The 18,168-nt window shown below is 41.4% G+C and overlaps 1 protein-coding gene across 1 annotated transcript; it reads left to right on the top strand.

Moving 5' to 3' along the window:
* Positions 1-13,411: 13,411 nt before the first annotated feature.
* Positions 13,412-17,281, top strand: LOC124020034 (protein Bouncer-like). The gene is made up of 3 exons (XM_046335460.1): positions 13,412-13,620; positions 16,202-16,312; positions 16,549-17,281. Exons 1-3 carry the CDS (start codon positions 13,569-13,571, stop codon positions 16,764-16,766), a joined length of 381 nt encoding a protein of 126 aa, XP_046191416.1. The 5' UTR covers positions 13,412-13,568; the 3' UTR covers positions 16,767-17,281.
* Positions 17,282-18,168: the final 887 nt, after the last annotated feature.

Raw genomic sequence — 18,168 nt, 5'->3', positions numbered from 1 at the left:
AAAAATTGTCAAAGACCCCAGCCACCCCAGTCATAGACTGTTCTCTCTACTACCGCATGGCAAGCGGTACCGGAGTGCCAAGTCTAGGACAAAAAAGCTTTTCAACAGTTTTTACCCCCAAGCCATAAGACTCCTGAACAGGTAACCAAATGGTTACCCGGACTATTTTCGTTGTGTTCCCCACCCCTCCAACCCCTCTTTTACGCTGCTGCTACTCTCTGTTTATCTTATATGCATAGTCACATTAACTATACATTCTTGTACATACTACCTAAATGGCCCGACCAACCAGTGCTCCCGCACGGTGACTAACCGGGCTATCTGCATTGTGTCCCACCACCCACCAACCCCTCTTTTTACACTTCTGCTACTCTAATCATACATGCATAGTCACTTTAACAATACCTACATGTACATACTACCTCAATAAGCCTGACTAACAGGTGTCTGTATATAGCCTTGCTACTCTATTTTCAAATGTCTTTTTACTGTTTTATTTCTTTACATACCTACACACACACATTTTGTTTCCCGCACCATTGGTTAGAGCCTGTAAGTAAGCATTTCACTGTAAGGTCTACCTGTTGTATTCGGCGTACATGACAAACTTTGACTTTATTTGAGATGTCTGAACAACAGAACAAGCTGTTAATTTCACTGTGGTCCATGTCTTCTATTTGAAGTCATGCACAAACTCATGCAGCTGGTGACTGAATTCCTGTCAGAGAGCTCATCCATGAAATCAGCTATAGGTGAAAGGACCCTGTGGAGAGGAGCAGCGGAAACGCAGTCGCTGGAGTGATGAATCACACTTAACCATCTGCCAGTCCAAAGGATGAATCTGGCTTCGGCGGATGCCAGGAGAATGCTACCTTCATGGTTCGTGGTCCTTTAGTTCCAGTGAAAGGAAATCTTAACGCTACAGCATACAATTGTTATGCGGGGCGGAGCAGGTGAACCCAAATGCAGACTCAGACGGAGACACGGATAGGTAACCAATGTATTTATTGAAAAGCAGAAGAGGAGATGGGGTGCAGTCCAGGGGAATCTCGGGCAGTTAGTAGGGAATCCAGACTGAGGCTGAGGGCAAGGAGATTAGGAACCGGGTAAGCAGGTATGGAGAGGAATCCAATGAAGCACTAGAGTGAGGATCCAGGGCAGGGAAGCAGGACTGAGGAGAAGGGTACCAGAGTCACAGCAGATGGGACTGTAGCAGAGAGAAAAAGCAGTGTGAGGCTAGGGAAAACAGGCACAACAGGATAACAAAATCTATGCAGGAACTAACAGCTAGAAATGCAGACTGACTGAGTAGATGCTACGATCTGGCATCGTGGAAGAGGCAGGGCTGAGTATTTGTAGGATTCTTGATTATGGAACAGGTTGCAGCTGGTGGGAATCTGCTCTGCTTCCAGCACACCTGTCTCCACTCACACAATCACATACACACAGAGAGAGCGGTAGAGAGAGAGCACTGGGGGAGTGGTGGCAGGTTAGGGAGGTCCAGGATGAGAAGTAGAGGGCCTGGCAGGAGCAGATGTAACAACAATGACATTCTAGACGATACGGTGCTTCCAACATTGTGGTAACAGTTTGTGGATGGCCCTTTCCTGTTTCAGCATGACAGTGCACCCGTGCACAAAGCGAGGTCCATACAGAAATGGTTTAACGAGATCAATGCGAAATAACTTGACATGCCTGCACAGAGCCCTGACCTCAACCCCATCGAACACCTTTGGGATGAATTGGAACGCTGACTGCGAGCCAGGATTAATCAACCAACATCAGTGGCCGACGTCACTAATGCTCTTGTGGCTGGATGGAAGCAAGTCCCTGCAGTATTGTTCCAACATCTAGTGGAAAGCCATCCCAGAAGAGTGGAGGCTGTTATAGCAACAAAGGGGGGAACAACTCCATATTAATGCCCATAATTCTGGAATGAGATGATTGACGAGCAGGTGTCCACATACTTTTGGTCATGTAGTGTTTTTCTCCCCTTAGTCTTTCGCCTCAGTGGATTGGCTGCAAGGGCTTAAGTCAACAAATATTAAACCACTTTGTTATGGCATGCCTAAATAAATTCAGGAGTAAATGTTTGCTTAAAACAAGTCACATTATAAGTTACATGGACTGACTCTGTGTGCAATAATAATGTTTAACATGATTTTTGAATGACTACTTCATCTCTGTACCCCACACATACATCTGTAAGGTTCCTCAGTCGAGCAGTACATTTCAAACACAGATTCAACCACAAAGACCAGGGTCTCACAAAGAATTGCACCTATTGGTAGATGTGTAAAAATAAAAAGCAGACATTTAATATCCCTTTGAACATTAAACTTTGAATGGTGTATCAATACACCCAGTCACTACAAAGATACAGGCGTCCTTTGTAACTCAGTTGCCGGAGAGGAAGGAAGGGATTTCAACATTAGGCCAATGATGACTTGAAAACAGTTACAGAGTATAATGGCTGTGACAGGAGAAAACTGAAGATGGATCAACAACATTATAGTTACTCCACACCGCTTTTAAAAAAAAGGGTTATTCGGCTTTTCCCATAGAAGAACCCTTTGTTTCCAGGTGTAACTCTTTTGGGAAACAAACCTACAACCACTGCAATGATTTTGATGTCAAGTTAGACATGTTTGACTTTTTTTTTAAAGAAACAACCGTTTAAGGGAATACTTTAGTTCCCCTAATCGTGATATTTCAACTGAACATGTAGGCTGCTCACCAGCACATACTCCGACTCCTTTTAAAAGTAAGTTATTTTGTACCTCCAGCCAAACGCAATCACCCTATTGAGACATATTTCAGACTTGTTGAAAAAGATGTTGATAATCTCCTTTGGAACAAACATGAGTACATACACTACCGGTAAAATGTTTTAGATCACCTACTCCTTCAAAGGTTTTTCTTTATTTTTTACAATTTTCTGCATTGTAAAATAATAGTGAAGACATCAAAACTATGAAATAATACAAATGGAATCATGTAGTAACCAAAAAAGTGTAAAACACATCAAACTATATTTTATATTCTTATAAGTAGCCACCCTTTTCCTTGATAACAGCTTTGCACAATCTTGGCGTTCTCTCAACCAGTTTCACCTGGAATGCTTTTCCAACAGTCTTGAAGGAGTTCCCACATATGCTTAGCACTTGTTGACTGCTCTTCCTTCAGTCTGGGGTCCGACTCATCCCAAATCATCTCAATTAAGTTGAGGTCGGGGGATTGTGAAGACCAGGTCATCTGATGCAGCACTCCATCTCTCCTTCTTGGTGAAAAATAGCCAGTACACAGCCCGGAGGTGTGTTGGGTCATTGACCTGTTGAAAAACAAATGATAGTCCCACTAAGCCCAAACCAGATGGGATGGCATATCGCTGCAGAATGCTGTGGTAGCCATGCTGGTTAAGTGTACCTTGAATTCTAAATAAATCACAGATAGTGTCACTAGCAAAGCACCCGCACACCATAACACCTCATACTACATGCTTTACAGTGGGAAATACACATGCTGAGACCATCCGTCCACCCACACTGCATCTCACAAATACACAGTGGTCTTTCAAAAATCAGATTTGGACTCCGGTCTAATGTCCATTCCACCAGTCTAATGTTGATTGCTCATGTTTCTTGGCCCAAGTAAGTATCTTATTATTATTGGTGTCCTTTAGTAGTGTTTTTTCCAGTGTTTCGACCATGAAGGTATGATTCACAAAGTATCCTCTGATCAGTTGAGGTTGAGATGTGTCTGTTACTTGAACTCTGTGAACTCCAGTTTCATCATAGCGCTTCATGGTTTTTGCAACTGCACTTGAAGAAACTTTCAAAGTTCCTGAAATGTTCTGTATTGACTGACCTTAATGTCATAAAGTAATGATTGACTGTCGTTTCTCCTTGCTTATTTGAGCTGTTCTTGCCATAATATGGACTTGATCTTTTACCAAATAGGGATATCTTCTGCATACCACCCCTACCTTGTCACAACACAACTGATTGGCTCAAACGCATTAAGAAGAAAATAAATTCCACAAATTAACTTTTAAGAAGGCACACCTGTTAATTGAAATGCATTCCAGGTGACTACCTCATAAAGCTGGTTGAAAGAATGCCAAGAGTGTGGAAAGCTGTTATCAATGAAAATGGTGGCTACTTTGAAGAATCTAAAATCTAAAATATATTTTGATTTGTTTAACACTTTTACTACATGATTCCATATGTGTTATTTCATAGTGTTGATGTCTTCACTATTATTCTACAATGTAGAAAATAGTAAAAAGAATTAAGAAAAACGTTGAATGAATAGGTGTTCTAAAACTTTTGACTGGTAGTGTATATTTCTAGAATTTACCTAAAGATTAAAAACAAGCTTTACTTGATTTACAATCCGATACGTCAGTCCTTATACGCCCTGCTGATAAGGGTGTGTCGGCTGTACTCGTGGATAAGACAGTTTATGTAAATTAGTGTCAAGGACAACTGCTTGACAACACCTTTTTCAAGAAACTCAGAAGTGACCCCACTTCCCAATTTCAGAGCACTATATTTACTGTCCTAGATGGGGTTTTACGATGGGTATTTAAGTTCTGGTCAAATCACCAAAAAAGAACACAACTTTTTCGCTATTCAATACCATAAAATTGCCACTTTCTATACTTTGCTGAAATTACACAGGAATGTTACAAAACCTCCAGGGCGCCCTATTGTAGCGGGTATTGATGCAGTAACAGCCCCTTTATCGAATTTTGTTAACTTTTTTTATTAGACCACTCGCAGAACAGCTCCCCTCCTTTTTGTAAAGGACATCAGCAGTATGATCTCTATTATTGAATCTGTCTTGATCCTCTCCCTGAGAATAGTTTGTTAGTTACTTTTGATGTTGAGTCGTTATACACAAATATTCCACACGAGGGCGGTAATTGATGCCATGGAACATTTTCTACTGCAACATAACCTTAATGAACTACCCCCCAGTGCATGGATTATAAGATTGGCTGAAATAGTACTCACACACAGCTACTTCATGTTCCTAAATTATTTCTTATTCAGACGAAGGGTACTGCTATGGGGTCTTCTACGGCTCCTAACTATGCTAATGTACATGGTTACATGGAGAAAAGGTAAATTCTCAATCCTTTCAACAAAAATATTGCCCAACATTATTATCTGGAAAAGGTACATTGCTGTCATTTTTGCTCTATTGAAGGGTGATGCAAAACAGCTCCAGACATTCCATGTTTTTCTGAGCACCTGAGATGTACTATGCAATCTGACACGCGTCAAATCCGTTTTCTTGATCTTTTGATTTGTGTGAGGACAATGATCTATTTACACTGACCTTTACAGAAAATCTACGGATTGTAACAGTTTGTTGAGGGCATATAGTTGTCACCCGCTTCCCTTTGCCCTACAGCCAAACAATCAGATTTCGACAGAAATATGTTTGAGATGCAAAGAAAATTAAAGGAGAGGAGGTCCTTCTGTAGCTGGTCCTTCTGTAGCTCAGTTGGTAGAGCATGGCGCTTGTAACGCCAGGGTAGTGGGTTCGATCCCCGGGACCACCCATACGTAGAATGTATGCACACATGACTGTAAGTCGCTTTGGATAAAAGCGTCTGCTAAATGGCATATATTATTATTATTATATTAGGTATAAAATGGTCAGATTAATACTGCCATTGAGAAAATTCAAAACAAATCGAGACGTGATCTCTTTCAAGGACAGTCTCGCAAAAAGAAGCATTCTTGCGTTCTTACTAACGTCACCTGCTATTCATAGTGCTCTGAACAAATTAAGGGAATCGTTCACAAACATTGGCACATTCTAAGATCCAATGACAGTATCAGTAATGTGTTTTCAGACCCTCCCTTGGTCGTACTCTCGCTGGGCAGAAACCTCAGAGATCAATTGATAAACTCTGATTTACCACCCCCAAATAGCCCTGTACAACATCTATTTGCGCCTCTACCAGATGGAAACTACAAGTGTAATGGCTGCGCTCAATGCAATGGCACTTACAAACGAATCTCGGTGCATCGTAGCACCATTAGGTGCCAAAACTCAATGTACCCAGTTGCGGCCCACTTTTTGGAAGCGAACCTCTCGATTTCGTCCCTACGTTATATCGCCATTGAATACGTCACACAATTTATTGTTAAAACGAGAGGCTGCCTGGATCTTTTACTTAAAGACCATTGCTTCTTTCAGTCTCAACATAGACTTTGATCTGATACCATTGTTGTGATTATTGTGATTTTGATATTCATTGTAAATGTTTGTAGTCCTATGCAGCCAAATTGTATCTATGATCATATGCTATGTTTTTTGTATGATCTATTTAAATCTGTAAATAATATCAAGTCACACCGGCCATGATTACAGACACTTGTATGTGTCCTTTGACATGATATAAACTAGTGACCCGCAGTGTTTGTTATTATACCCTGATGAAGACAGCTTGTCTGTGGAAACGTTGGTTATTAGGTTCTTAAATTATTGCATCTGAGCTCCTGGATTGTGCGGCTCTCCTTTTCTTTTTCAACCAAAAGGGTTCTACCTTGAACCAGAAAAGGGGTTCTTCAAAGGGTTATCCTATGTGGACAGCCGAAGAACCATTTTAGGTTGTAGATAGCACCTTTTTTTCAAAGATTGTACTTACATTTTTTTTATTTTTTTTAATATCCAAATACTTCCTTCGAAATGTTTTTGAATGTAATTGAAATACCTTACATAGTAATTGATCCCAGGCCTGGTGCATTCATGTGTGACAGAGAAATAAGTTAGATCTATAACATCCGGACAGTGAGATACATATAGTTGTGATTATTACAAGTTTATTCACCTCGATCCTCTGTTCTAGACATTCTAATTCTTTAATTTGTAATCTATCATTGGTAAAAAGGTGCAGTGTACCTCACTACTGTTATTTTTCACTGTCTTTTTACTTTAGCTTTTTATTTCTTTACATATCTATTGTTCACCTAAATACCATTTTTGTTACATAAAAATTGCACTGTTTGTTAGTAAGTAAGCAGTTCACTGTAAGGTCTACGACTGTTGTATTCGGCGCACGTGACAAATGAACTTTGATTTGATTTGTAATGAAACAGGCAGGCAGAATGAGCCTGCGGCAGTCAGAGAATCCTCAAGCTTCTGTGTGTAGTGGTTTTTATATAATCCACAGGAGAACCAAAAAATGAAGAGCGAAACCACGGCTGTCTTTTTGGCTTTTAAGTCGATCTGCAATAATATTGTGAAAAGACAGGACAGGAACAGATCAGTCTCCAATGCAACATCTGACAAGTTGTTCTTTCTCTCTCAGTGTTTTCTCGAACTCACACAATCACATTCATACATAAAGTCATAATGTATAGTATAAAATAATAACCAGTCCTTAATACAAAGAATGTATAATCTTAATTCTTAGACAATAGAACCATACCTGCAATAGTATTGTGAAAAACAGGACAGGAACACATCAGTTCTACACAGGAGCACGAAGAAAGGTAAAACACATATCCTGTCTCACATCCCCAATACATTGCTAGTTGCATTCAGTGTTGACAGTAGCAAAATACAACAACTCATGTACAAAAACACTGCAACATGAAACGTGAAATCGCCTCTATCCCATTCAGACCTTAGAGGACCAAAACTATAATCTTCCATCATGCAACTACAGCAGCAGTCGGCAGCTCAGCTAATCGTCTGCATCACAGAAAGGCATGCTAGCTAGCAACAGCAGCACTTTTTAGCACTCTGTAAACTATATTAATAACAACAATAAAACTCTGAACGTTACATGTTTCAATAGTCTCACACTCCCTTATAACAATATATACAGCATTAACCTTGGGATGTTTTATTTATTTCACGTTATGGACTACTACAAAGGAGTAATCTGCAACACATACCTTTCTCTCTCAGTGTTTTCTCGGACTGAGGAGAACAGGAGCTACGGGTAGTACCAGGGTGTTAGTAGGTGAAGCAAGCACCCAGATGAAATAAAGTACATTTAATGAAACCAAACCCGAAGGTGTTAACATCATTCAGCTACTGTAGCTGCCCACCTAACATCAACACGCAGCACCAGTAGCGCAACAATTAAAAATAGACACCAAAAGTAAAGTTCCTGGCGATCATAGCGATCTGACTCCCCCCTTCTGTCTGAACTTGAAATATTCCTGTTCGCGGGCTTGGGCCACTGACCCCCAACCTGGTTGTTATGTTCTGCATTGTGTACTATTCTAATCATTTGAAGTTTGATGGAATAACCTTTTTCACTCTTCTACACACACACCTTCTTAATTTCAGCAAACTTTAAGACGTGATGTTTATGGGACATATTGGAGTGCCAACAGAAGAAGCTCGTCAAAGGTAAGGCATGATTTATATTTTTATTTCTGCGTTTTGCGTGAAATATGTTTTCTCTCTTTTGTTTGCGGAGGTGATATCTTCAGATAATAGCATTGTTTGCTTTCGCCGAAAATCCTTTTTGAAATCTGACATGTTGGCTGGATTCACAACCCGTGTAGCTTTAATTTCAAATCAGATCAAATCAAATCAAATTTTATTTGTCACATACACATGGTTAGCAGATGTTAATGCGAGTGTAGCGAAATGCTTGTGCTTCTAGTTCCGACAATGCAGTGATAACCAACAAGTAATCTAACTAACAATTCCAAAACTACTGTCTTATACACAGTGTAAGGGGATAAGGAACATGTACATAAGGATATATGAATGAGTGATGGTACAGAGCAGCATACAGTAGATGGTATCGAGTACAGTATATACATATGAGATGAGTGTGTAGACAAAGTAAACAAAGTGGCATAGTTAAAGTGGCTAGTGATACATGTGTTACATAAGGATGCAGTCGATGATGTAGAGTACAGTATATACATATGCATATGAGATGAATAATGTAGGGTAAGTAACATTATATAAGGTGGCATTGTTTAAAGTGGCTAGTGATATATTTACATCATTTCCCATCAATTCCCATTATTAAAATGGCTGGAGTTGGGTCAGTGTCAATGACAGTGTGTTGGCAGCAGCCACTCAGTGTTAGTGGTGGCTGTTTAACAGTCTGATGGCCTTGAGATAGAAGCTGTTTTTCAGTCTCTCGGTCCCAGCTTTGATGCACCTGTACTGACCTCGCCTTCTGGATGATAGCGGGGTGAACAGGCAGTGGTTCGGGTGGTTGATGTCCTTGATGATCTTTATGGCCTTCCTGTAACAATGGGTGGTGTAGGTGTCCTGGAGGGCAGGTAGTTTGCCCCCGGTGATGCGTTGTGCAGTCCTCACTACCCTCTGGAGAGCCTTACGGTTGAGGGCGGAGCAGTTGCCGTACCAGGCGGTGATACAGCCCGCCAGGATGCTCTCGATTGTGCATCTGTAGAAGTTTGTGAGTGCTTTTGGTGACAAGCCGAATTTCTTCAGCCTCCTGAGGTTGAATAGGCGCTGCTGCGCCTTCTTCACGACGCTGTCAGTGTGAGTGGACCAATTCAGTTTGTCTGTGATGTGTATGCCGAGGAACTTAAAACTAGCTACCCTCTCCACTACTGTTCCATCGATGTGGATAGGGGGTGTTCCCTCTGCTGTTTCCTGAAGTCCACAATCATCTCCTTAGTTTTGTTGACGTTGAGTGTGAGGTTATTTTCCTGACACCACACTCCGAGGGCCCTCACCTCCTCCCTGTAGGCCGTCTCGTCGTTGTTGGTAATCAAGCCTACCACTGTTGTGTCGTCCGCAAACTTGATGATTGAGTTGGAGGCGTGCGTGGCCACGCAGTCGTGGGTGAACAGGGAGTACAGGAGAGGGCTCAGAACGCACCCTTGTGGGGCCCCCGTGTTGAGGATCAGCGGGGAGGAGATGTTGTTGCCTACCCTCACCACCTGGGGGCGGCCCGTCAGGAAGTCCAGTACCCAGTTGCACAGGGCGGGGTCGAGACCCAGGGTCTCGAGCTTGATGACGAGCTTGGAGGTTACTATGGTGTTGAATGCCGAGCTGTAGTCGATGAACAGCATTCTCACATAGGTATTCCTCTTGTCCAGGTGGGTTAGGGCAGTGTGCAGTGTGGTTGAGATTGCATCGTCTGTGGACCTATTTGGGCGGTAAGCAAATTGGAGTGGGTCTAGGGTGTCAGGTAGGGTGGAGGTGATATGGTCCTTGACTAGTCTCTCAAAGCACTTCATGATGACGGAAGTGAGTGCTACGGGGCGGTAGTCGTTTAGCTCAGTTACCTTAGCTTTCTTGGGAACAGGAACAATGGTGGCCCTCTTGAAGCATGTGGGAACAGCAGACTGGTATAGGGATTGATTGAATATGTCCGTAAACACACCGGCCAGCTGGTCTGCGCATGCTCTGAGGGCGCGGCTGGGGATGCCGTCTGGGCCTGCAGCCTTGCGAGGGTTAACACGTTTAAATGTCTTGCTCACCTCGGCTGCAGTGAAGGAGAGACCGCATGTTTCCGTTGCAGGCCGTGTCAGTGGCACTGTATTGTCCTCAAAGCGGGCAAAAAAGTTATTTAGTCTGCCTGGGAGCAAGACATCCTGGTCCGTGACTGGGCTGGATTTCATCTTGTAGTCCATGATTGACTGTAGACCCTGCCACATGCCTCTTATGTCTGAGCCATTGAATTGAGATTCCACTTTGTCTCTGTACTGACGCTTAGCTTGTTTAATAGCCTTACGGAGGGAATAGCTGCACTGTTTGTATTCAGTCATGTTGCCAGACACCTTGCCCTGATTAAAAGCAGTGGTTCGCGCTTTCAGTTTCACGCGAATGCTGCCATCAATCCACGGTTTCTGGTTAGGGAATGTTTTTATCGTTGCTATGGGAACGACATCTTCGACGCACGTTCTAATGAACTCGCACACCGAATCAGCGTATTCGTCAATATTCCCATCTGACGCAATACGAAACATGTCCCAGTCCACGTGATGGAAGCAGTCTTGGAGTGTAGAGTCAGCTTGGTCTGACCAGCGTTGGACAGACCTCAGCGTGGGAGCCTCTTGTTTTAATTTCTGCCTGTAGGCAGGGATCAGCAAAATGGAGTCGTGGTCAGCTTTTCCGAAAGGGGGGCGGGGCAGGGCCTTATATGCGTCGCGGAAGTTAGAGTAACAATGATCCAAGGTTTTACCACCCCTGGTTGCGCAATCGATATGCTGATAAAATTTAGGGAGTCTTGTTTTCAGATTGGCTTTGTTAAAATCCCCAGCTACAATGAATGCAGCCTCCGGATAAATGTTTTCCAGTTTGCAAAGAGTTAAATAAAGTTCGTTCAGAGCCAAGGATGTGTCTGCTTGGGGGGGGATATATACGGCTGTGATTATAATCGAAGAGAATTCTTACATGTGTGATTTCATGAAAGTTTGATTTTTATAGGAATTTATTTTAATTTGGCGCTCTGCATTTTCCCTGGCTTTTGGCCAAGTGGGACGCTACCAGCCCACATTTCCCAGAGAGGCTAGTTTCTTCTTAATCCAGCCACTGTGTCAGATTTCAAAAAGGCTTTACCGCGAAAGCACACCATGCAATTGTCTGAGGACAGCGCCCCGCATACAAAACTATGAAACACATTTTTCAACCAGGCAGGTGTGACACAAAAGTCAGAAATAGTGATATAATAAATGCCTTACCTTTGAAGATCTTCTTCTGTTGGCACTCCAAAAGGTCCCACTTACGTCACAAATGGTCATTTTGTTCGATAAAGTCCTTTATATCCATAAAAACTCAATAATCAATAATCCACCGGTTTCCGTCCTTCAAAATGCATACAAAATGAATCCCAAACGTTACCAATAAACTTATCCAAACGAGTCAAACAATGTTTATAATCAAACCTTAGGTACCCTAATACGTAAATAAACAATTACATTTACGACGGAGAATAGTATGTTCATTAGCGGAGATAAATAACAAAGAACTGGCTTTCCTCCACACTCATGGGAACACTACAGCCAAAATGGGAGCCACCTAGAAAAAATACAACTTCTGGCTCAATTTTCCAAAAACCAGTCTGAAACTCTTTCAAAAAACTGTTGACATCTAGTGGAAGCCCTAGGAACTGCAATCTGGGAGGTTTACGCCTTATAATAAAAGTGACGGCCATTGAAAACAGTGGTAGGCTGAATTGTTTTGAGGGGGGAAGGGGGTTTGTCCTCGGGGTTTCGCCTGCCATATCAGTTCTGTTATACTCACATACATTATTGTAACAGTTTTAGAAACTTTAGAGTGTTTTCCATCCAAATCGACCAATTATATGCATATCCTAGATTCTGGGCCTGAGTAACAGGCAGTTTACTTTGGGAACGCTTTTCATCCGGACATCAAAATACTGCCCCCAAACCCAAAGAGGTTTTAAGGGACTCTAGCACCACCAGCTGTTACCTCTTCTTGACAACTCTGTACTTAGATCTTCGGTAGAGGATCTCGTCCTTGATTTTGAGTTTATCCCAACGCATCAGCATTCTCAAAACTTGGGCAGTCACATGAGCCCTCTATCTCAACGAAGGTCTCCTCCTCCTCTCAACAAAGTACGCCACCCGTTGCCAAGACCTGATCCACCTTCTGTTTTCTCTCTATGACATCAGAAGAAAGGACTGGAAATGTAGCTGCTCCCCCTTCATGCTGAAGGATGCTAGCAGACTCGCATCCCACTCCAGACAGGATTCCAAAACTGCTTTCAGCCCTTCAGAAGAGACTTGAGCCAGGATCGCACCACCTTGGATATGGACTGACAGTTTGAATGCGTCCTGGATGGACTCTGAAGTCACATACTCTGGGAACTCACTTGCCTTCCTAGCTGCATGGAACGACTGTCGACTAAGTAGGTCTGCTGGGACATTCTGTGGGATGTACTTCAAGTCAAAGTCGAACGGGGCCAGTTTAGAGACCCACCATTGCTCACAGGCGTCTAGCTTTGGTTTCCTCATTATATATGTCACGGGGTTGTTATCTGTTAGGACTGTGAATCTAGCTTTGAGAAAACTCTGTAACTAAAAGCGCTATACAAATTAAAGTGTATTATTATTATTACACTCACACACGTGTTGGTCTGTCCGACTGTCTTTGTCTGATTGTCTCTCCCTCCTCCTCCTCCTCCACTTCCTCCTCTGTCTTTGTCTCTCCCTCCTCCTCCTCCTCTGTCTTTATCTCTGGGTAAGTACAGGTGTCGCCAAACATAACATCATACTCCCTTTGTTTGATTCTCTACCCTGCCATTGATCTGTAAGCACTTGTTAACCTTTTCTCCACCCACATCAGCCATTCCTCTCATACAACTCATCAAAATCTAAATTTATCCACTTATGGGTGTCATATGACCCTGTTGCCTGTTAACACCCTATTAACATCCTGTTTCCAAAATCTCCATCAGCACCGGACCGGACCCTCAGCATATAAATTGTTGTCCAAGTTGGTGCTCCTCATTCTACACAGCTCTACACCTCATTAAATTGCAATTTGGACTCTGGATTATCTGAGTTGCATTATTCCAATACTCATTATACTGACTATAGAACTTTGATATTTTTCCCTATACTTGGATAGAGATGAACAAATTAATGTGGGGATGTGTGGCGCTGGTGGGACTCTTTGTTGTCGGTAAGTTGGTTTTATTCTCTCTGGGAAGGTTATTATTATTATTCATTAGACAAATTGGGGCTTGTTCTAAAAATACTTTTTTGTAAATTGGAAAAAATGACAGGTAAAATCCATAACAGTTTTTAACTGATTCTTTGTTTGCGATCATGACAACGAATGTGAAGATGGAGATATGAAGAATGGGTGCGTAAAAAGTCAAGCTCGGTTGGATCATGCTTGCATGTGAGTGGAGTTGAGCAGTCGGAAATCCCGTTTATCGCTCATGGTGGTGGTCGCGCACGGCTCTGTACATCCTTTCCAACCACCTTTCCAACCGCTCCGATAAAAACCAGTCCTAGCTCACAAAAATAAAAAACTGCGACTCCAAATTCGCGCCATTCATTACAATCACAATTTAACCAACACCCATCTATTTGTGCGACTACCTGGACCTACGATTTGCTTTTGAAGTATTGAAACCAAACCATATGGATTTGAATGAAAAGTCTTTGAATAAACATGAACACGTGAATGGAAGAAGCGCACATAATTTCAAATAAGCTAAATGTCATATTCTACAGCATATAAACACTCAAAATAGGTCAATATCCAGACAGGGAGCCTAAGAAGGAATGGCAATGAATTATTTCGTCTATATTATTTATATTTCAAAGCTATAGCCTACAAATAAATATAGTGTGAATCGTTTGCGAGTGCGACACAATCGGCTGGTAGGGACATTAGCTTTGAAAACGGAAAACTCATTGAACATGGGAATATTGGGACAAAATCAATGATGGCCTATTGTATGGATAATAGAACAAGAATGAACGAAACGTTGAAGAGATCTGATTTTTAGTAAATAAATACTTTGCTACAATGACACACTTAGTTATCTACCCACCTGGTTTCTTTCTATTAGCATGTGCACGTAGTAAGAAAACCATCATGCTTTCGGGATAAGTGTATTTTCAGATTCCACAATGTTTCTGGACTCTACATCACCGCACTCCCTATCTTGCTCTTGGTTCTCATTCCTGTAAGTAACCTTGATTTAGCAAGGAAAATATTTAGCAAACTCCATGACAATAGCTAAACCAAGGGGCTATAGCAGCACACAAGTAGACTTCAAATGCATACTAGACCGGGTATTCCCTCAGCTCATGAAGTGTGCGCTACTGGAGCAGCGAAGGCTGCCGCTCCAGCTTTTGGGAATCTTGTTCTGCGCTCCAGTCAAATTGGGCATGCTCTATTCCTCGCTATGCTCCAGCTCAGCTCCACTCATACTCCGGTGGCCACTGACCTCGGATCTGTCTGAAAATATGCAAAATATTGACGAGATCCGAAATTAGGCTATATTTGAAGAATAAAATATCCAGATTAAAATAAATATTCTCAATAACTCAGATTTGCTCAGCGAATTTACCGTTTCCCACGCCAACGATCTCTGAATAGGCACAGCTGTATTTGAGCGAGGGAGAAGTGTTCAGGTAGACTATGTTATGACACATCCACTGGAGAAGTGTGGTGTATACCTTGGAATTATTGACAGAAAATGTAGTAGAAGGTGAATGTTTAACTTTTTTTGCACACATATCCAGATGATGCTGAGTACCATTTTGCTCTAACACTATTGGTGTGGGTAACCACCAGATTTTTGGTCCTTAAATACATTTTTGTTAACAAACTTCAAGCAGGTTGGAGAATACTGGAGTTCCAGTGAAGAGATTGCTTTTCAGTTAACCCGAATTAAATTGCCAGAGAATTACATTTTCATTTATCTACCATAAATCGCCTGCAACCTCGTTTTAGAGAATTTCGCAGTACGTCCAACCGGCCTCAGAACCGCAGACCGTAACCACGCCAGCCCAGGACATCCACATCCGGTAGACATGGATAATTGTTGCATTTATATTTTTGTTCGGTGTATTTATGGATAGTCAGGGGCACACTCCAACACTCAGACATAATTTACCAAAAAAACATTTGTGTTTCGTGAGTCCGCCACATCAGAGGCAGCAGGGAAGACCAGGGATGCTCTCTGGACTATTTTTCTGTCCTGCTAAGCATTCAAAATGTAATGTCAGGGAAAATGTATGGAGTAAAAAGTACATTGTTTTCTTTTCAGGGGTGTAGTGAATTAAAAGTAAAAGTAAAACATATACATTGTAAATTAAAGTACAGATACCCCAAAAAACTACTTAAATAGTACTTTCATGTATTTGTTCTTAAGTACTATACACCACTTCCTACTATCAGACGTCACCAAATGGGAACTTTAATAGGACAACACTCCGCTAAAAGTGCTTTTCAGTCCAAGAATAATTTCTCTCTGGGTGTATGGTTGTACAATCAATCATTTAAAGTATTCAAAATAGAGTCCTTCAATTCATTAATTAAACTGCCAGGTATTACCCTAATATTTATTTTGTGCTGGACTGGACTGAACAAAGAAAATAAAAAATAAATAAATGATGTGTATGTTTGTACATATGTCATTGTACAGTGTCATGATGACAGCAATCTTATTTGTTTCTCTCCTCTTTCTTATCTCTCCTCGTTGCTCTCTGTCTCTCCATCTTTCTCTCATTCCATCTCACAGCCGAGTCCCTGAAGTGCAACACATGTACTGTGGGGTTGTCCAGCCTTTGTTTTATTGGTTCAACTGCAGAATGTAGCACCGACCAGCCCAACTGCTTCACTGCAGAAGCAGGTACTGACCCTGTGGTTTCGTCCAAGTAGAAAGCTACAATAAAAATAGGTCATTGACTTACTGTGTAATTCTAGGTTATTACTGTATAATTCTTAGATCTGTGTAATTCTGTGTAATTCCCATTTCAGAATGTAATTTATCAGTTAATAATATCTAGTAATATTTGTACTGTAAAATAAAGTACTACCCAAACAAAAACTACCTGTATTTGCAATTGTTCTTCCTCCTTCTTCCAGTGTTCAATGCCACTAGCATCGTGAATCTCAAGCGCAAGGGTTGCCTGGCCACAGCTTTCTGCAACACCACTTCCACTGGTAGCATCCTGACAGCCGGCTACACCGTCAGACAGACCTGCTGCAGCACCGACCAGTGCAATGGGGCCGTAGCCATCCAACTCCCTCTCACTGTGGCCCTTGGTGCTGCCCTGGTGGCCATCTGGAGCACTTTCACTTAAACTAACCCTTCACAATAAGGAGACCTCCTCCATAGGTTTCCATTGAAGTGTATTGTAGTTCTTAAAAACACAATATACTGAAACTGTTTTTTTTTTCTGGGAAAGACTGCAATGTTTATTCAGGCTAGTTTCACTAAACTTTAGTTCCAAGTACCAACTCAAACTGATTTTACCTCTAGGCTAAACAACGTCCTACTACAGCATCGTAATGTACAGTTCAATCAATGTCATTGTATTTATATCGGGAACTTATTTGTGTGACGCAAGTACTTTTTAATGGCATAAATTCTCACTCATGTCACTATCAATTATCATTATCTAGCAACTTTTCATTTTCCCCAGTGAGTATGTTACACTCTGTACTCTTTTATAAAGATAACATTTCTATGTATTCTATGTACAATAAATAAACATATTACACGTTAAAGAATTATCTACAACTATGAGACACTACATTGTGTGTGTGTGAAATGGTTGAACAAATAATAAAATAAAGACTAAACACATTTAACTCACTTTTTGACTGAGCATTCCAATGTGACATAAATCCTGTCTGCATTCCTTCCTCTTCTATACCGACAAACATCCTCTTCGCACCTTCATGGATGAGGATAAAACTTGTTATACTTCATTATAGTAGCCTATAATCAAGTCTCCTATCATGTACGACCCACTTAGCAGGAAACTGGAATTTCCCACATTCATTTATTAGAAATCTTTCCTCACCATGCTCTAAGTCAGTGTTTCTCAAAATGTAGCCACCCCCCCCGCCAAAAAAGAAAAACAATGACACATTTATAATTATTTTTAAAGGAACTCCATTTTCACTGGGGGGGATTGTCCCAAAGCTGGAAGGAGGGCCCCGAGTGAAAAGGGCCCCATGCTCGAAGTGAGCACGTTTTGAGCCAGACTCATTCATTAGGGGTTAGGCCTACAACTCCTATTGTAAACAACAAACACTACCCTCCTACAAGATGAAGACTAATATTTTGATAGGGCTTTCTGTCCTGGTGGTCTTCATAACAGTGGGTAAGTCCTATCAGATAATTTGTTGCTAAGGCAATATTCAAAGACAGATACAGTACTAGGTTGTGATTTGATGAGTTTTGATGATTTAAGGTTTAATAGCAAATTCTGTACTCTGTGATTGTATTTTCTAAGGCTATAAATTGTTGATGTGGGATGATGGTACAGTCCCCTACATATGTGTTTGGACAGTGAAGATTAACATTTTTATTTGACTCTATACTCCAGCATTTTCGATTTGAAATCAAATGTTTCATTTGAGCCGACAGTACAGAACGGCACCTTTTATTTGAGCGTATTTTCATACATATCTGTTTTACCGTTTGGAAATGAAAGCACTTTATGTATCTAGTCCCACCATTTGAAGGTGATAAGT

The sequence above is a fragment of the Oncorhynchus gorbuscha genome, unplaced genomic scaffold (genome assembly GCF_021184085.1).
Source record: "Oncorhynchus gorbuscha isolate QuinsamMale2020 ecotype Even-year unplaced genomic scaffold, OgorEven_v1.0 Un_scaffold_750, whole genome shotgun sequence".
Taxonomy (NCBI): domain Eukaryota; kingdom Metazoa; phylum Chordata; class Actinopteri; order Salmoniformes; family Salmonidae; genus Oncorhynchus; species Oncorhynchus gorbuscha.
Note: the sequence above shows the minus strand (reverse complement) of the source record. Positions and strands in the feature narration are given on the sequence as shown.